This window comes from Camarhynchus parvulus, chromosome Z (genome assembly GCF_901933205.1).
Source record: "Camarhynchus parvulus chromosome Z, STF_HiC, whole genome shotgun sequence".
NCBI classification, from domain to species: domain Eukaryota; kingdom Metazoa; phylum Chordata; class Aves; order Passeriformes; family Thraupidae; genus Camarhynchus; species Camarhynchus parvulus.
Genome location: NC_044601.1, coordinates 48,048,658 through 48,069,379, shown reverse-complemented (window position 1 = coordinate 48,069,379; position 20,722 = coordinate 48,048,658). Strand labels below are relative to the sequence as shown.

Genomic DNA, 20,722 nt, shown 5'->3' with positions numbered 1-20,722 from the left:
TGTCCTCTGAATTTGCTGAGGAGGCATCTGCCCCTTCATCCAAGTCATGGATGAAGAAGTTAAACAGTACAGCATTGAACACCACTAGGGTGACACTAGAGGGACACCACTAGGGACAGGCCTCCAGGTAGACCCTGTGACACTGACTGTAACCTTCTGGGATCTGTTCAGCCAGTTCTTGATCCACCCCACTGTCCACTCATCCTGCCCGCATCCCTGAGTTTGTCTATGAGGATGTTAATAGACAGTGTTGAAATCCCTACTGCCATCAAGTAGACAATATCCACTGCCCTCCCCTTACCCATCCAGGTAGTTATTTCCTTGTAGAAGGCAATCAGGTTGGTCAATCAAGATTTACTTTTAGTGAAGCCATGTTAGTATTCCTGATCACCTTCTTGTCATCCACATAGGGAGAGATGGCCTCCAGTACGAGGCACACCACCACTTTTCCAGGGATTGAGGTTTAGACTGACTCACCTGGATGTGTCACTGAGGATGATTTTACAGGCAGGAAAAAGACACTGAAGTGCTCTCAGACATGTTGGCTATTCTTCATAGTTGCACAACTTTGTTGGTCTTACAGACTAATCTATTAAATAATAGCAAAGCTTGGGCATGTATAGAAATTAATTTTCAAGTGAGAATTTCTCCTGTATGAGAAATACTGTACTACTCTTACAGTAGCAGTATTGATGGTATTGACGGTAGTTTTAAGTACTATATTGTAGGTAATTATTCATAATGAAGAAACTATAGAAGTACAATTAAGAATTTCCACTAGAACCTAACAAAGTGCCTGAGAGCACCCTTTCTATAGAATAGTATTTTTTTATTAAAAAACTATCTCCCTAAGCACAGAAATTACAGAAATGTCCCTGAATGTCAGACGTGAGATCAGGGTGAAAACAGAAGCAGCTTCTGGGACGAACCGCTGCCCGCTGCACCAGACAGCCGCAGCGCGAACCCGCCGCGCACCCGAACCGAGGCCCATCCGTCCGGGAAAGGCGCCTGCGCCTCGCCGAGGGCCGCTGCGCGCGCAGGCGCCGGGCCGGGCCGGGGCCGGAAGCGGCAGGGCCGCGGGGTTAAAACGCCGAGCAGGGCCGCCGCCTCTCCGGGCATCCCCGTTGCCGCTCTCGCTGCACGTTCCGCCCCACATCACGCCGGCCATGGATGCGCGGGCCCGCGCCAAGCGCTACGAGAAGCTCGACTTCCTCGGGGAGGGGCAGGTGAGCGAGCGCGGCGAGGGCCGCCCGCGGCCCTGGGGCTGCGGTAGCCCAGCTGGGCCCGGCCCGTGTTGCCGCCTGCCTGCGGCGGGAGGGAGGCGCGGGGGGCGCGGGGCGGTGCCCGCCCCGTGCCCTAGGAGGGCTCGGCGGCCTCTCCCTCACGCAGTCTGTCAGGCCGTGCTCACGGCAGCATTCTCTCTGTCCCCAGTTCGCCACCGTTTTTAAAGCCAAGGACAGGACGAACGACCGAATCGTTGCTATTAAGAAGGTAAGTTTCAGCATGTCTTCTCAGCATGTCACAAAGTGTCTGGTTACTCTTGACCAACGTAACGGCTCTTTTTTTTTCTTTAACTAACTTGATGGGAAATGGCATATTTTTATTTCTAGAGAAGTTTGTTTAAATGATCTGGTTAACCTGTCTGTAATGCCCACCCACCCCAAAAGAGGGAGTGGCTTTTCTGTGTTTCTGAGTTTCTGAAGGGTTGCATGGTCTGTGACTTGAATTTCTAGTTATTTGTTAGGTTTAGTCAACAAACAAACCAACACACACAGAGTACTAAACTGCAGACTTTACTGTACCTTGATAGTTGCTTTTTTTTCCTTTCATTTTAAATCGTTCCTGTGGCAGTGTCTGATTTCCTTCATTCCAGACTGTTATCCTTTATAAAGGTCCTTAAAATCTATAGAATCATAGAATATGCTGAGTTGGAAGGGACTCATCAACATCATCAAGTCCAGCTCTCATCCCTGTGCAGAACAATGCAAGAATCACACCATGTGCCTGGGGCAGTTGTCCATACACCACTTGGTGCCATGGCTGCTTCCCTGGGAAGCCTGTTCCAGTGCCCAGCCCCTCTGGACGAGGAATCTTATCCTAATATCCAACCCAAACTCCCATGAATCACCTTTGTGCTGTTACCTCAAGTCTTGTCATTTTTAGACAAATGTTTCCTGAATAATTGAATTAGCGAAGCCTTGTTTCTTGCAGCTTTGTCCATTGAGGTTTGCCATCATCTCATGTTGATTTCCTTTCTAATAATAAGTGTGAAGCAGCCTCTCTGTATTCTTTCCATGTCACCTGACCCTGCTTCCCTTGAGCATACACCTTCCTTCTTTACCTTATATTCAAGAGGACATCCCTGTTCAGCCAAGTTGTCCTTCTGCCTCATCTGCTTGACTTGCGACATTTGGAAATTGCCCGTTCCAGTGCCCTTAGGAGGTGATGCTTAAAAAGTAGCCAGCACTGATGGACCCCAGCACCTGCAAAAATGTTTTTCCAGGTGACTTTACTTACCAATTCCCTGAATAGCCTGAAGTCTGCTCTCCTCATGTCCAGGGTTGAAGTTTTGCTGGCACTTTCCTGCTGTAAACAGAGATTTTAAATTCAATGGCTTCGTGATTGCTGTGGCCAAAATGGCCTCAGTTTCCACTTTGCTTATGAGATTCTCTCTGTTGACAAGCAGCAGATCCAAGAAGGCATCTTTTTGAGTCGGCTCCCGTAGGACCTTTTCCACAAAGTTGTCCAGGTTTTCAGGAATCTTCTGTCCTAGGCTGTACCAGTTGTGTAATGCTTTCTGGCAAGTTGAAGTCCCCTATAAGAACAAGGGCAGTTGATGTGGAAGCATCCCTTAGTTCCTCAAAGAAGAATTAATTGGCATCATTGTCATGGCTGGGAGATCTGTAGCAGACTCCCACAATGGTATCCACATTATTTGTCCCTTGTTTCCTACCCAGAGGCACTCAATTGCACCATTGCCAGCTGTAAGCTTTGTACATTCCAGCCCTTCCATTACATGTGATGCCACCCCCCTGCCTCTTTTGTCCTGTGTGCGTCTCCTGAAGAGCCTGCAGCTGCCCAACAGGGCGCTCCAGTCACAGGACTGATCCCACCAGGTTTCACTTAAGTCCATGATACCAAATCTCTGGGACTGAATCGAAGCTTTGAGCTCCTCTTGTTTGCTCCTCGTGCTGCGTGTATTGGTAGAGGAACATTTCAGGTGTCGTGCTTTGTAGCCAACGCCTCATGAAGCAGATCAAGGCAGCCCATTAGTGCTCATTTCCTCAAGTTTTGGTACACTGTCCCACTGATTATCACTGGGCCAGGTATTTTCCTTTTCTCCCTTCCAAGCCAGTTTAAAGCTCTGCCAATGAGCCCTGCTAGCTCCTGTGCCAGAGCTCTTTTTCCACTCTGAGAAAGGTGCAACCCATCAGGTGTCAGTAGAACAGGTGTCCAAACGTTCAACTGTCAACCCAGAGTTTTTCTTGTGACACCAACCTCAGAGCCACATGGCAACCTGATGGATCTGCCTATTCCTATTCAGTATTATTTCTTGATACCAGAAGGATCACTATCTGTGCTCCATATCCTTTTATTAATTTTCCTGGGGCCCTCAAGTCTCTTTTGAGTACCCTCAGTCCTTTTTTTGTTACTGTGTTGCTGCCAGCTTGAACAAAGAATAATGAATAGTAGTCAGAGGGCCTTACTAGACTTCAGAGTTTTTCAGTAATGTCCCTTATCCAGTATGATTGTTTTTTGATAAAATATGACAAAAGTGATCTTGGATCTCCAACATGCTTGTTTGCATACAAATGATGAAAACGCTTACATTGTCATAAAGTGTTTCACTTGTTACTATCTGAAGGAATTGCAGGAAGTTTTTATATTAAAAATGGGTCTTCAGCTGTTCTTTGTAAGGGATGAAAAAGGCATGTTACAGTGGTTTCTTTATTTGAAGACTCAACAGGTTGAACTGCATCAATAGTAAGCAATCTTGTTTAATGCACTAACTCCTTTAGCATTTCAATATTTGTCTTGTATGGTTGCTGCTGGTAGAGGCTGTGGTGGAGAGCATTCTTTGTTTTATCAGAATATTTTCTTAACTTTTATCATCTGGAAATATTAGTGGTAGGATTCTGGACTTAAAATTTCAAGTCCTTAGATGATTAAGACAAAAGGACCTAGAGTCTGCCCGAGTTTATAGCCCATTTTACAGCTAATTTTACTAGAATCACTCTAAGATAACTGTCAATTACTTAGCTCTCATTTCTCCCAAAGGAGAAGCTCATTTAGTGATGTAATAAAGCTTTGTGGCTACAAAGTAGTTTATATTTGCATTATGTCTGTTTTTAGTGCCCTCATTGCTATTTTTTTGTCAAAATTAATGCTGTAGAGACAGTTATTTTTTAAGGGGGAAATAAACTCCAGTTAAAACCAAACCAGCTGGTAAAGTGCTTCATTACTCTAATTCTGTCTTAGAGGAGCAACACTATAAAAATGTATTCCCCACCATCTTAATCTTGCTTAACATGAAATATTTATTTTCAGATTAAACTGGGGCATAGATCAGAAGCTAAAGATGGTGAGTTTTAAAACAAATTCATACTGTAGAAGCTGTGCTTTGTTTGCTTTGTTTTTGTGAATTGATACATTAATTTCCCATACCATTGGCTGAGAAAATTGAGCTCAGTAAGGCTTAGTAGAGGTTTGCTTCACAAGCTGCAGAGGGACAACCAAAAACAGCATAGACACCTGCATGCATGATATATGTTTAAATATGAGTATATAACTTCTCAATTTTAATGGAATTCAAACATTAATATAGCATAGAATAATAGTAATAATAACAACAGCACTGAGTTTAGAATACCTTTTTTAATCAATACATCTCTATGCCATAAGTATTTAAGACGAGTGAGAGTATTAGTGTGTTTCAGATGTTTCCTTTGTTCTATTTTTGTGATGTGTTCAGGGGAAAAAGTGGATAAAAACAAGATCAAAACTCTTGTCTCTGGGTCGTGTTTTTTTCATGTTCAGCCCTATGGAGCATGTGCTCTGACCAACCCTGTGCCTGTAGGTGTGGATATGGCAAATTGAAGCCGAGTAATCTTGGTCTTATCACCTGCGAGGTGCAGCAGAATTTTATTTGTGTGCAGGCTGCTGTCCTTCAGGACTCTTTCGTCAGGTTACCAACTTTCCAGTGAAGAGTCTTCACTATCAATTCTCCAGTTCTTTTCTTTTAAAGAGAAACTGATCGCTCATCCCAGAGTCTCACAATTGAGCCAGCGGCCTGAGGGTTGTGATCCACTTGGCCCTCAGTGGCCTAATGGCCCTTAGGGCGGTCATTACTTTTGGCCTCTACAATGTCTAGCTGTAGATGAAAGATGTTATTCAAAATAATGATCATATCTGCTTTCCCTGTGTTATCTGATAACATGGCATGCTGTTTGTTTTCATCTAAGACTGTACCTACCCAAAAGCAGCCTTTGTTAATTTGATTCCAAAACATGTAATTAAAACAGGCAAAGCAGGAATGTAAAGTAATCCATGTAGCTTGACCCAAAACTTTGCTAGTCTTAGCATTGAATCATATGCCAGGTTTTAGGAGAGCACTGTTTTTCAGCTCATGTGCAGCTGTAACTTCCTGCATGATACACCACAGGAGTATTTGCTTGCCAGTTTTCATACAAGCCACACATTCTAGCATTTTTGAAGGAGGAATTGGTACTCTGCAGGAACCATAGTTTGTTACAGTGCCATCAGTGTGACTGCTGAAGGGCACCATTTGCTCCCTGTTGGCCCCTGATTTTTCCTCTATAAAATCTGCTTATGAGAAGATTCAAGCAAGAGTAAGCACGTTTTGGTTGCTCTCTCTTTTATGCCTTATATATGCTACAGCATGAATGTAGAAAAATATGTGCCTTTAATGATATGTCAAAAAGAAAAGAGGTTTATTAATGAGGGTTGACAGTATGCCTCCCTCTGGAAGTGAGACATGTTGAGGGACTGATCGCAAAATGAAACTTTTCTTTAAAATTAAAGGAAGCCTTGCAATACCCTGAAAAAGGTGATTTTTTTTCCCTACAACTTTCCTTTTTGCCAAAATGTAGATGTGTTGCTTCATAATCTAAGCCTGATTACTATGGTGTGAAATGGACTTGCCGCGGAAGAAAGTGTATGCCCATTTTTATTTTGCAGCAATTTAGTTAGTTATGGCAATGTCCATGTTATTTAGCAAATTGACTAGTGTTAAGAATGTAATTTGTAGTAGTAAATACTCTGTGAGTAGCAGAACGACAGGTTTATTTGGAGCTTAATCTAGAGTTTTTATTTTGTTCTTTCATCTTCTTTTCTTCTTTCCATCAATGTAGGAATCAACAGGACTGCCCTCAGGGAGATAAAACTGTTGCAGGAGCTAAGCCATCCAAATATTATTGGTGTAAGTAAAATAAATGCTAGTTCTAGAATCAGTCTTCAAATACTTTCAGTAATTCAACAATTAATATGTCAATTATTATGTGCCTATTTCAATAACAAAGGCAAAGGTGGGGTTTTTTTAAATCCTTTCAGTTTTTTGCCTGGGCCTACATAGATACTAATGGTGGAACAATTGTGAAAATGTAGATTGCTTGGTTTTGCATCTCTGGTAGAATTACTAATGAACACAGTGCTGAATTTACTTGATTGATTGCTTCATATGGAACTGGTGACAGTCAAAAAGCAGGCTTTTTAAAGCAATGGTAACAGGGAAGTCATGTGGCTTATTAGCATGTATAAAATAGCAGGCTTATTTTAGCACATAGATATGATGTTTAAAATCTCTTTTGGAAGGAGTAAGACTGGTATCTTTTTAGGTTCAGTTGCATTTTGGTATACTTACGCATACAGATACCCAGCTGGAGCTAAAGACACTATAAAGTTAGATCATAGTGATAATTAGAAAGTGTCACTATGATTAAGTACATGAAATATGAATTTTCCATATACTTTTCAAAGTGGAAATATGGTTCTCTTCTGGATTGTGACCCTACTTTCAAAGTGGTTGCTTTAGCTATCAAGGTTAGAGAATATGCAGGGGGTGACAACTAAAATGGCAGAGGGATGGAGCATATTCTTTATGAAAAAGTGAGGAATTCATCACTTTGGAGAGGGAAAAGCTGGTAATGGGGAGGTCTACAAAACCAAGGTGATAGGTGGTGTCCATGCAGGAATTATATTTCCAAACACCATTGTCCTAGAAATAAGAGATGTATTTAAAACCTATTGGCAGCAGGAGTGGAGATTGTACCACTTCACTGAGTGTGTAATGAATTCATAGGATGTGTTGCCATAGGCCGTGTAGAAGCAAACTGCATCAACAGTTCAAAGAAGAGTTAGACAAATTTATGATCAGGAGTTCCAGAAGCAGGTTCTAAAAACAAGAGGTGGTGTTGTGCCCCTCTTAGTAGCCCCTACAAAACTTTTGTGGGTTTTGGGAGTGTAAGGGGCCCAGTCACTGCTGTTCTGAACTATTCAAACAAATACCTTGCAATTTGCCAATTCTTGTGGTCACCACACTGACCTGAGACTGAGGAATGAGCTACACCAGTTGCACACATACCTTCCTCATCCTGAAGGAAGAACACCAGGCTAAATGATCTCTTGCTTTTGCTCAGTATGATGCTTATGTTATCTTGAATTAGAAACTGATTGTGTCATTACACAGCTTCATCCTAAGAAAGGGCTGTTTGGATGCCCTCAAAAGAGTTTTATTTACCTTGGAAAACTAGCTACAAAAATGAATACACATCTAAAAATGTCTGAAGTTTATAAGCCCAACACTTAAAATTTCTAAATACTGTATGCTTACAGGAAGGAGATACACAGAGCTGAATCCATGGGCAAACTTAGTCTTGTCTCAGTAAAGGATAGTTAGAGTAGGAAAGTTTGGAAGACAAGGTTTGCATTACATTATCTGTTGTAGTTAACATGACAAAGTTAAATCTTGCTCTTTTTTCCTATCTCCAGGAAGGAAGGGCAGTCATGTGAAATGTTATTGCCATATTTAATGGGAATTTTTTTCTGGTTTGGAAACTGAGTTAAGAAGCTAAACTGAGTAAGAATTTTTGTGTTACAAGTCAAAGAACTTAAACAAATTCTCAATAAGCTGAAAATCCATGTGCAGACTACAGTGGTGATGAATTTCAGAAAACTGGAAGAATCAGAGCCTGCTTAATCATAATGTATTTTGTTTTGCAGCTTATTGATGCATTTGGACACAAGTCGAATATTAGTCTGGTCTTTGATTTTATGGAAACAGATTTAGAGGTAAGATTTTTAAAGACCTTTTATTTCAGTATCTTAAGATGGTTTATGAAAGTGCTGCTTTAACAGGCTTATATTTGCCCATATTCGAAAGGTGACTTTTATTATGTCAGTTGATTAAGATCATGTCTTAAAAGTAGCTTCAGTAATTTCAGTTTTTTTGAGTTCTCATTTGATTAATTCCTTTACTTCTAAATACTTGTCAGCATGATCTTAAAGGAAGAAATTGTGTTTACTATGTTAGTTCTCTGGAACTCCAGTCAGAGTGTAGAACCTCTGGATTATTGCTTCTGGAATACAGTTGAGAAGCATAACGCCAAACATGTTCACATAACTGTGACACTGAAATATAGTAAGAGACAAACTGGTAGTAAAATCACAGGCACTTTAAACATGTTTTCAAATGTAGCAATGCTAGGTAATTGCAATTCGGTACCTTCTAGAGACAGGCTTGCTGAAGTTTAGGTGAATGCAAGTCTTGAAAAGGTTAGATCAGATTTTTGCTAATAGAGGTTAGTAATGAGTAGACTTTTAGAGGATTCATTCTGTTTACATAGTAATTATGCAAAGTTTAGAGATGAAGAAGATTGGTGTACAAAGAAAAATTAAATACTTTTGAACTGCATGATGTACGTGTGTGCAGTCTTTACATTGTATTGTGGTTATCACTCAGGCTGCGGCTGAGACTGCTGCCTAATGTTGTGATTAAGCATATGCTGCATACATGAAATTTGTGCAGTCCTAGCTCTTCTGTAACTCAGCTTATGAAAGGCTATTACTGAGAAGCACAGTAGTATTAACAAACAAGCTTTGGGGTCTTTCCATAGAATTTTAATGTTAAAAATCAAAGAATGTAGAAAACTTGAATAGATTTTTTTTAAATACAGTCAAGTGGCCATACTCTCTGGTCTTTTTGGAAATAGAAGAGGAAACCATTGTATTTACAAAGATTAGTTACTTAGATTGCAAAGAGAAAGAGGGAATAAGTGGAAATATAATTTCTAGTTTACTGTCACTTTTATCATTTGAATGTGTACATCTTTGTCCTGGAAGTTTGGGTATCAACATGGAACTGAGATTAAATGCTAAACTTGTTTCCCACACATTTTTTCATTGTTGGGTTATGCAAAGTTCACGTAAGCTATCTGGACTCCCCATTTTTGTTCTGATCTCCAGAATCGACCTATTTTTCTGGAAAAAGGGTGAAATGGTAGAGAATATATGACTGTCAATCTGAAGCCTGTCTTAAAGGTGGAAATAACTTTTGAGCTGAAAGAGTGGAGATAAGGTTGTCTTGTGTGCTGAGCTTTACCATGACTTCAACACTTTGCAGGTTATTATAAAGGATACAAGTATTGTGTTGACACAGTCTCACATCAAGGCATATATGCTGATGACACTTCAAGGATTAGAATACTTACATCAGCACTGGATTCTACACAGGGTAAGCATGTACTAAATTGACAGCCTTTATCCTGCAACAAAAATCACATTGGGCGGATTTAGAGTCTAAAGCCTAATGAAGGTAGTTTTGGAATTTAGACAATCTCATTCCAGAAGCATTCATATTTGCTGTTTTGGAGAGATAATAGCAGTGCCAGAAATGTTAATATTTACTGATGTGGTTATGACTTTGATACTTATATAAAAGGTTCTCCAGTTAGATGTGACTTTAATTATCACTGTGAACTGGGTCTGCCTGGGATGGATTGGACTTTTTTCACAGCAGCTGAACTCTTGAGTCTTTCTCCTTTCTATCAGGCAGTGTCAAGGCTTTCTCTTTTTCTCACTCTGCCCTTGCCCTGATGAGTAGGCTTGGGGCAAGAGGTGAAGAGGAGATACAGCTGGGACAGCTGACCCAAGTTGTCCATAGGGATACTGCATGGCATGTAATGCCTTGGTCAGTGGTAAAAACTGGGGTAGAGGAAAAAGGGGGAATTTTGGTTTTCAAGCTGGCTGCTGTTTGGAGACTATGTATCACTCTCCTTTTGGGGCACGGTGAAGATTTTCATGGCCTTGCTTGTTTGCTTTGATTTTTAGTTCTTTCCTGTTAAACTGCCTTTATACTGCTCCTAGAGTTTTCCTGCTTTTGATCTTCTCTCCCCTATATTGAAGGTGGTGGGTGGGATAAGAATAAAAAGAGCAAATGGCTGTGTGGATGCTTTTGGGTTGGATACTGTTGGATACTGTTGGGTTGATCTTTGTTGGCCCAAGGTCAGCCCACAATATACTGCTACTGTATTGAACTGTGTGACTTCTATGATTTCTGCCATTATTTGAAGCAATGGCCAAGTCTTTTTATTATTCATTTGGCAGCTGTGCAGACAACATAACTGCCGTACTTGCAGAAAATGTAAAACCTATCAAGAGGCTTTTTTAAACTCTGCAAGTTAAATGTGTTAATATTAAATGGGTCTGTCTCACTATGGTTTTCATATGTAATGAAATACTTATATCCTGGGGGGTTTAAATTTTTTTGCTCACAGTGTATGTTTTAGGATAGAATTAAATCTTTCATTTTGCAACAGTGTTATGACATGTCTGCCAGGAGATTCATTATATGTCTGTTTTTATCAATACTGGCAAATCTCATTATTTGTTTTCTATACTGTCAGGATCTTAAACCAAATAACTTGTTGCTAGATGAAAATGGGGTTTTAAAATTGGCTGACTTTGGCTTGGCAAAATCTTTTGGAAGCCCAAACAGAGTTTATACACACCAGGTAGTAACAAGGTAAGACACTCTGCTTTTTTTCTTACACAGAGATTGTTTAGTTGCTTTACAGGTGTTTCTTGAAATATGTCATGTCAAATCAACATATTCATAGTGGCATCTGCTCATATGATATGGCAAGAGCTGCATAAAAATACCACAAGGAAACATTGTTTAACAGAGTCTCCGTAAGAGCTACCTGAGTATGCATCTGTGGGGGTGGTTCCTGTTATCTGTCAAAATTATGCTCATTTGAAATGTCTGGAAATAGTGCGTATCTGCTTAGAAGCCTGGATTGTGGAGCAAGACAGCTGCTACTTTCTGCTAATCACAAGAACCTAGAACCATTTTTGGAGCTATTCACATTACCTATTTTGAGACAAACACTTGAACCAATTTAAATATTTATAAATGGTTTTTATGGCATGCTTATTTAAGGTAGGCTATAAAAAGTGGTGCTGCAAAATATGCAACATTCTGCTTTCTGACTGCTGGGATGCTAAAGCTATTTAGGCAAAGCTGGTTTAACACCTTTGTAGAATTTCTGTCTTTTGAATAGTGTCAAATGCAGTGTCATTTCGTTAAATTTGATTGTTCTTAGGCACTGTGAGTAGTTTTTTCAAAACAACAAGGCTCATTTTACATAAAAGTAGTCTCTATGATTAGGTCTGTTGATATGGGAATTCTTGGGAGGTGGGAGGAATTCTGTCTTGCCGTGATTCATTCAACATAAAATTTTAAGAAAATTTCAGTTTACCTGCATGTTAAGAACTTTCTTCCTTGCGTGTCTGCTGTTCATTACTTGCAATCAGGTCAGTGGAAACTGCAATTAATCTGTGGTTGTACATGACCCTGTGGTGAGGTGTGCACAAATTTGTTAATTTTTTCTTAAACAAAACACTTTGCAGAATACAGCTCTTCAATGTCTGAAAAGTATATAGGTGGAAGTTATATCCTTTTTTTAGCTTTTGCATTGCTACAGTGTGTAGCATTTGACATGAGCAAAGCCAGGTTATTCTTCCAAAATGTGTTTTCTTTTCAGGTGGTACCGAGCCCCAGAACTATTGTTTGGGGCTAGAATGTATGGTGTTGGTGTTGATATGTGGGCTGTTGGTTGTATTTTAGCTGAATTGCTCCTCAGAGTAAGTATTCAAATGTAAGCATTTTGTATTTGCCCTTCTGTTCACTTTGGCTTTTTATAGGTTTTTCCTTTCCTGCTAAAAGCAGGTGAACATAGGCCAGAAGAAACTTTCCAAAATCTTGTTAACTGTAATGCAAGTGGTTTTCTGGAATAACTGAGCCTTCATAAACATCACAAGCACTGGAAGTCTTTAAACACCTGGGTTAAAAAACTGTCACAGTCTTGCCCTGGTAGAGGTCAAGTAGGTAACTCTTGCAGTCCACAGATACCTATTTTAGTTCACTACTGTTCTAGGAATGTAACATCACATACATATACGTGCTTAGGGTGTCCCTTATACACTGTTCCTCAGTTATAATCACCAGTACCTTAATTGTGGTTTTATTGAAAATGAATGGAGGACTAATTTTCTTCTAAAATGCGATTAGTTGACAATACTGGAATGAAGTTGTGAAGGTTAACATCAGGATAATCCTATGGCACTCCTCAGTGTGGTACACAAATGTAATGGACCTTGAGTATTTTCCACTGAAGTGGAATGTTTATTGTACAGCTCTTTGGAGAAGACATTAAAGTGTGAGGGGAGCAGTGGAGGGTTGGGGTACAGACACAGCTGAAGGCATGAAGTAGCCTGCAGTACAATTTATCTTACATGATTAAGTGACTTCTGCTCTGTTTCTGCACCTTTGGATGCTTTTGTGGCCATATCATAACCAGACTTGTGTGTGAAAACGCTTTGAAAGAAACCTTTTACTTTGATTGGTCACACCAAATAGGTGTGCTGGTTGAATTTGATTGGCAGGTCAGATATGGAAATGTACAGTGTCTTTTTAAGCGGCGCTGGTGATGGATACATAAATATGCATTAGACCCGCTAAATCTGAATGCATTTAAGCAAAGTTAGTAAGCCAGTAATTCTTGAATTCAGTTGATTCTTTGGTTTGTCACAAAACACAAAGTGTATTATGGTTCAGTTTTTATCACTGTGATATTTTGAAATGTATGTGTCCTTTTTCGGGACAATGCAACTTCTGAGAGCTTTTTATGAAAAAAGTTTATATTCAAGGGGATTTCTTGATGCCACAATATAGTATGCTGTCTGCTAGGGATATCCTTTATGTTTTTTCTGTCCTAATTAATTAAACACTGCCTCTAATTCTTCATAGATTTGCTTTGGTCACCAAGTTTTTTTCCTTACATTGTGTGCCTGATACGTGAGCTAGAAGTTGGACTGGGCAGATATCCCCTTTTCAGTTTTTTGCTTTATTTAAATGACATGTGACACTGATCAGACAGTTTTCTCTCCTAGTGGGTCTCTACTCTCCCTCATGTTTTCATTTAATGTCATAAGGCAAACTTGTGATTCACTTTAAATATATATAAAAGCTACCTCCTGAGAACAAGTGGTGAAAAGATGACCAACTGACTTTAGGCTGAAAACTGCGATAGAAAATCTTTTCTGTGTTTAGTAAATTTTACATTAATGTGGTTGTGATTAAACTTAGTCTTATGTTTAAGCTGTCTGCTGTCAAATCAAGGATACCAAGCCTGGTTTCATGAACCTTTCAGAATCTATTTGAGCATAAATAGAATGCCTCAAATATCCAGTGTACCTCTTTGTGGGGAGATGGTATACAGGGGGCTTTTCCCTTGCAATTATGCAGTATCACTCAAAGCTTCTGTCTAAAATTGAAGTTCAGAAGCTAATTCAATCAAATGCCATGTCCTTCCAGGTTCCTTTTTTGCCTGGAGACTCTGATCTTGACCAGCTGACAAGGATATTTGAAACACTGGGCACTCCAACGGAAGAACAATGGCCTGTGAGTCGTTTTGTTTAACAGAATGATACTGGTTTTACTTGATACTCTCTATTTTAGCTCTTGAAATTAAATGATTATACCAGAATACTTGAGTAGATTTTTCAGAAGGCAGTTGCTTCATCTCATGGAACAGCTGAAATTTGTTGTTTCTCTTGCCGAACCTCTGGTCAACAGTAACAGTATCAACACTTCTTGATGTCCTTTCTATGTGCACAGTTTCACATGGCTACTAGTGTGAGATTATTGTTGCTGCTTAACGTTTTTGAGGTGCTTGTTTAATTAGCATGCTTTAACCTGGAAGGCTTTAATCACTTTTAGAAGTAGGAGCCATTTGCAGGGACCTAAGTTGGCCTTGGTAAATTATAGTTTGGAGATAGTACGAAACACAGACCAACAGCTTTAAGGATAAACAATTTTTAAGGATAAACATTTTGCCTCAACAATGATCCTGAAACAAATACAATCAGTACAATTTTCTCTGAGATGACAGCAAGTTAAGTAACACCAGGCCAAACTTACTGTCAGGTCACACAATTACCTACCTAACCATGGTTATTAAACAGTGTGACAGGAAGTAGGACATAATGTCTGATGAGCTACTTGTACCAGCTCCCAGGCACAGGCAGTCCAGAATTCCCTGATCAGGATGTTGTCTTCTGTTGTTGAGTTGTGGAAGCACTCACTAGACTTGTTCACCTCTGCTCCCACTCCATACAGCTTTTCCTTATTGTAAGTGGTGCTGGAATGCTTTGGTATGTGATCATGAAATGGAGCTGTAGCCAAATGGAGAACTGCTGTGTGAGGCACTGCTAGGCCCCCACAATTCTGATATTTCTTGAAGGTTCTAAAAGGAATGCATTAAGGTTTTCACAATGACATTTCTGCTTCCTTTGGAGAGGAAAATTTAAGATACTAGTGGGGAAAAGAGAGAATAGGAGATTGGTTAACACAACAAAGATGACATCATTCCCAAGTTCATTTCCAAACATGTACATTTTAATAATTGCAGCCTTTACTATCAAGATTATAACTGATTGAACACATATTTGACTTTGTATTAATATTTTATTTACTTGGACAAACTCGAAGTGTGACAACTAAGGCTTTAAATACTTAAAACACTTCAAAATCATTATGTTTGTATAATTGTCTGTTACAATTGTCTGTGTAATTTTTATGCTAGAATGTGAACACAGTGGGGTTGATTTCACACCTAGAGGACAAAAAAGTATACAGTTAATTTTTTGTTTAACTGCTTGGTGCATATTTTCCTTCCCTCCTCCCATTGTCCATATAAAGTTTCAGTTGTGCATTTAAAATCAAAATGCACATGATGTTCAGATAACATTTATTAATGTAGAGAAGGTGAAGACTGACTCTTTTGTAAATATTTTCCCTCGAGCCATGTCAATTCACTAAAGGAGTTTTTATTTCATTTGTTTGACCCAGTCTAAAATTCTTTCATACTTCCTTTAACAGTTTTTCCTTTTGGACTGGTCACAACTAAGGCAAGGGAAGGACAGATCATTTGGAAAGTTGTTTCACACTGTAACAGTTACTTAAAAAAAAAAGCTTTTATGACTTTCTATTCCTCTAGTTATTTTATTTCAGTGACCAAGTATTAGCAATGTGTTTTGAAAGATGTTTTGAAAGCTTCTGGTGAAAGAGCCATATGAAGTTCACTTTCTGTGAAAAGCTGAACTCTTTCTAGGGGAAAAACATATATTCCATTTTTGGTCTTTGTAGGGGATGACAAGTCTTCCAGATTATGTCACATTTAAGCCATTCCCTGGAATGCCACTTCAGCATATCTTCAGTGCAGCTGGTGATGATCTGCTCAGTCTTCTTCAAGGCTTATTCACATTTAATCCTTCCACTAGAGTAACAGCTACTCAGGTATAGTACACTTGGATTATCTCCTAATTCATTAAACCACTGTTAATGTCAGGTAAATGTTTTTTGAAGCCAGTTAGCCAGTTAGATCAGTGCATGTATTATGTATCTATTTACTAGAAGACTTTTCCAGAGCACATTCAGGCTGTTTTGGCCACCATCTTTAAGAACACTCACTCTAAGTTTCCAGATAATTAGTTCTGCTATGCTTGAGACATCTCTGTGATAGTTCAAAAGTATGTAGTAATTTTTCAGGTCGTATTATAGGATACTGATTTGAATATATATTACTTTTCTACTCTAAACTTTATCGGTGACATTGAATATCATGTAACTGGCACAAGAAATTATTACCTGAGAGACAGCTACTTTTTTGTTAATCACACTTAATCCTTCCACTAGAGTAACAGCTACTTCATGGTTCCAAAAATTTAAAGTAAGGTATGTAATTCTGCTACATGAAACCACTCTTGCTGACTAGTGTTTGTCTTCTGCTCTAATACGAGCGATTTCTTTCTCACAGTTTACAGGGTAGAAACAGCACAGTTAGAGAAATGTGGGGGAAAGACCCATCTTAAAAACTAACAAAACAGCTGGTATCTAGATCGTGAATCTGATCAAGACTTCAAAAATGTTCCTTTAATTTTTCTTTATTCCTGCTTTCTTTTATATCGTCATCTTATCTGATCTGTCTATTCAGAATGTAAGCTCTTCAGAGCAAGAAGCCACTTATACAAGACTTCTTACAAAATAATCTAGTTTTGTCAGGATGTCTGAACACGGTTAAAAATAGGAGTGTGCAATTTTCTCTTGCATTACAGATCAATGTGGGGTGGATAGTAATTGCAGACACAGCCTTTATTTGCACCAAGGCCACTCTGTAGTATAAAAGTGTTCAAGTAGTTTTTAAGTCCCAATTAAAAGTGCTTGGTCTCACTATAACCTCTTTGTAAATTACACTTCATACTAATTACTTGTTTCTTTTTCTTCGATTATCATTAAGGCATTGAAACAGAAGTATTTCAGTAACCGACCAGGACCCACTCCAGGAAATCAGCTTCCAAGACCCAACTGTCCTGCTGAAGCTGCAAAGGAGCCACAAAATGCACTTTTAAATTTAAAAAGGAAAAGAACAGAAGGAATAGATCAAGGTAACTTTGTAATAAGTCACCAATTTTAAGTAGGAGCTGCATGCTCAGAGAGAATGGGATGCTTCCAGTGTTTTAGAAGAAAAACTTTCTAAATGAACTAATTCCCTGAGCACTGGCTGAAGCCCTTTAATGATATATGGTTTGGGGTCAGAATTACTTAGCCATGTGTTCTAACAGAATTAGCACAAAAAAGGCTCTTCAATGATACTTAGGAGTCTATTAGAAGAAATAACCCTATTCCATTAATTCTGTAATGGGGAGTGGTAGACCCCAGTAAATTATAGGCTATTATGATGAACCTTTTTTTTCTGAGACCTCTTACTCAGGTGGAAGTAATTTAACTTCACACCACTTAAGAAAAGAGAGAGAGTCTGAAACATAGCATGATATTCTGTGAAATGACAGGTTGGAGAGGGTAGATCAGATTCAGAGGAGAGATTTTTGCTCACTCTGCCTTAAGGTAAGGAGGTTAACTTTTAAGACCACTCTGGGTCCGGAACATTAAGCACACTTCTGTGACCCACCTCCAGTCTTCTCCAGGCAGTAGGATGTATTTCATACCTTTGTGGCAACACAAGTGCTCAGGACTCAAGACCTGTATCTGACACTAAATTACTCAGGCCTTCTACTAGGGAGGCAAATACTATTTTTAAACTTGGAGTTGGTCTTCTTAACATCTGGAATATGCTAGATAGCAGCTGTCAGGTTAGCATCAGCTTTTTCATTGCCAGTATGAGACTCAGATTTAATACGAGTGATATTTTTTTTTAATAGAGCTACTTTGATAAAAGTGTATTTCCTCTTGAGTTCCGAGAGAAATCTCCCTTATTAGGGTTCAGCTTGCTTTTTAGGCACTTCGAATTGTTGTCTAAGTCTTCGTCAAATTAGAAGTAAAATACCTTAGGTTCACTACTTTGAGTTTTCAATCTCAAAAAAAAAGTTATCAGCTGATTACTTGCACATTGTTTGCTGACCCCAGTACCAGGGGTGTTCTGGCATGTGGGGACTTGTCAAGTTACAATAGCATAGACAATTAATTTAAGCATTTTAGCTCCTTTCCCAAAGATCATGTGAAGGTTTGTGATAAGTATTTGGGGGTATACACCCTAAAATACACCTGTTAACTAAAGGACAGGAAAAAGAGAGAAATCCTTTCTTGATTTCTGTGACTTAATGATTTGAATTTGTGCCATTTGACAATGAGCAGAGTTTCCAGAGCTCTATCAAGCTAGAACAATTGTTGCTTTAACATGTTTCCATGCTTCTGTGTAAATGCTAGGAGTTTTGAGATTGGCTAGAAATGAGGCGGTAAGGAAGTTAGCATTACTTTTTGAGACCTTTGAGTATTGGTATAAAAAGCATTACAATTTCTACCAACTGGAAATGGAGACATGATGTATTTTCTGATGTGGATTTTCATAATGTTCTGTTACTGCCTTAGATGGGTGGACAGATCCAAAAGGTTTCAAAGGTAGTTCCTCTAGTGCCAACAAATGTTAAAGCAGAGAGTCTATGATAGAGCTAGCAAATCTGCTGCCCTGGATTTCATTTGCTCTTCTTACATAGCATTACCATCTAAATTTAAAATCTGAATAGTGATTTGGAAGAATAATCCTCTAGTCTTGGTTTAAATAAAAATTTGAAGGACAGCGTTGCTGTAGGGGGTGGAAATGTGCAAATGTAATTTCCAAGAAAAATAAGTTGCATTCCAGGAAATTCTTAGAACGGCCTTGCATCCTACAGAGCACATTTCTTTCCCCTAGCCCTGTTGAGTTAGTACTCCAGAACTTGGCAGAATAAACTGAGTGCTTGCTGATGGGTATCCTCTTTGAAATTACTGGCACCAGGAGCTGACTGCTGGGATAAGGATTCATGCCATTGCCGTATGTGCCGCTTTTCCATGAGAACAAACCCCTGTAGCCTGTGGGGTGTGTTCACCAAATCTAAATACTTCTCAGAAAACAGCCTCTATTCTCAGAGGAAACCTACCACTAGATGGATGACTGCCTGAGAAAAGTGTGAAACATAAGTGCTTTGTATCTGCTGCTACCACTTACTTCTGATCAGTGAGGTTTTTGGAGACACTGATTCTATGATGACATAACTGGCCGTCTCCTCTTGCTCACTTAACCAGAAGCAGCGCTGCTTCCCCAGAACACCTGTTTCTAGTCCTTTAATATGCATTCCTACAGAGCTGTAGCTACACAAAACAGAGATTATAAAGGATGATGCACTGAAGTTTTTCCTATGTAGATTAAGCATAAGGAATCTGATATCAAAACTATTGGTTTTGAAAAAAATGAAAAACATTCTATTCATATTCAAGATTAAGAATTTGTCCTAGATTTGACAGCATGTAAGAAAAATCCTTTTGAGGATGTGTGTGGTGGGACAAGTTTAAACCTTAGAACAGCTTGCTTTTCTTGGGTTTCAAAGTAGAATTAGGTGGTTAGCTTTGCATATCAACAGTTAGGTTTTTATATGAACAAAGAGAAATACTTACATGTATCTTAAATGCAATTAAAATTTAATTACAGAATTTATGACTTTTGGAATATATATACTGCTTCAAGTGAACTTTGATTCTAGCACTCTCTCATGGATTTGTTGGAAAATGTCATCATGTACTGCCACTGTCATAAACAACATTCAACAGTTAAGAGTAGGAGGGGGCCTTGAGGAGGAGGCTGGACCTCTATACTTTGCTAACAATGTGATTTACACTTTTCAGGATTACCAAAAAAACTGGTTTTTTGATTGCTGTGGATGATGAGTGAAAATGCCCTGAGTCCCCAGCCATTGATAAAATGCTGTAATCGTCGCTGGATGGTTATTTTTCAATATTTTCATATGTAAAATATGAACTTATTATTTCCTTATGGACAGAGAAGTTTTATTAACCCTTCTTTTTACAATAAAATCATTATTGAGAAAAAAAAGATTATCTGGTTTGCTGTCTTGGCCTATGAGAGTTGTGCTCTGAGACAATAACTGTCAAAACTGCTTGCAGGCTACATAGGTGTACATAGAGTAATTCTGCAGAACCTCTGTGCTTAATCATGTGCTATTCTGTACACATATGTATCCTAAGGGGGAAAACTACAAATAAAATTTTCTTCTCACATGCAGCTTAGATGAACATATGACTGTCTTCTAGACCTATAATAATAATGTATCCCTGTAAGGAAAGGGTAGGATATGTTTTTGTTCCAGTTAGTAGGCTCAAGTATTAACAAATTCGTTTGCTGCTGGAGTCCTTGCCCGAAATTCCCAGCTAGCAAGCGGGCAGCACACGTCCAGCAGTCCTGGGGGCGGCTAGCAGCAGCAGCAAGCGATAGCTCCGGTGTGGAGACGAGCTTGGCAGACCAGCCACCTGAGGTCGCGACCTCCCACGTCAAGGTGGTCGGCTTCGCGCCTCAACCCTCGGACGAGGGAATAAACAGGCCGCCAGTGACGCCAGCGAGTGGACAAAAAGGAGGCAGCAAACAACCTCAGCAAAACAGCGTTGGTTTATTGACCAACAGGGGAGGGAACGAACCAGGGAAGGCTGAGGAAGTTTGCCACAGAAGATAGAGTGCACAGAGCTTAAATACAACATGGGAGTGTCCAGGACACCTAAGAAGGATTGGGTACACAAATGGAAGGGCAGAGCATGGGACCAATGACACATAAGTAGAGGGGGGACAAGGGTGTGACCAGG

The 20,722-nt window shown here is 39.4% G+C and overlaps 1 protein-coding gene across 1 annotated transcript; it reads left to right on the top strand.

Annotated features, from left to right (window-relative positions):
- Window positions 1-987: 987 nt before the first annotated feature.
- CDK7 (cyclin dependent kinase 7) lies at window positions 988-19,963 on the top strand. The gene is made up of 12 exons (XM_030968975.1): window positions 988-1,226; window positions 1,432-1,491; window positions 4,549-4,582; window positions 6,372-6,439; window positions 8,239-8,307; window positions 9,638-9,748; window positions 10,920-11,038; window positions 12,060-12,159; window positions 13,892-13,978; window positions 15,725-15,874; window positions 16,875-17,022; window positions 19,754-19,963. The coding sequence occupies exons 1-12, from the start codon at window positions 1,167-1,169 to the stop codon at window positions 19,777-19,779; spliced, it is 1,032 nt and encodes a 343-aa protein (XP_030824835.1). The 5' UTR covers window positions 988-1,166; the 3' UTR covers window positions 19,780-19,963.
- The last annotated feature ends 759 nt before the right edge of the window (window positions 19,964-20,722 follow it).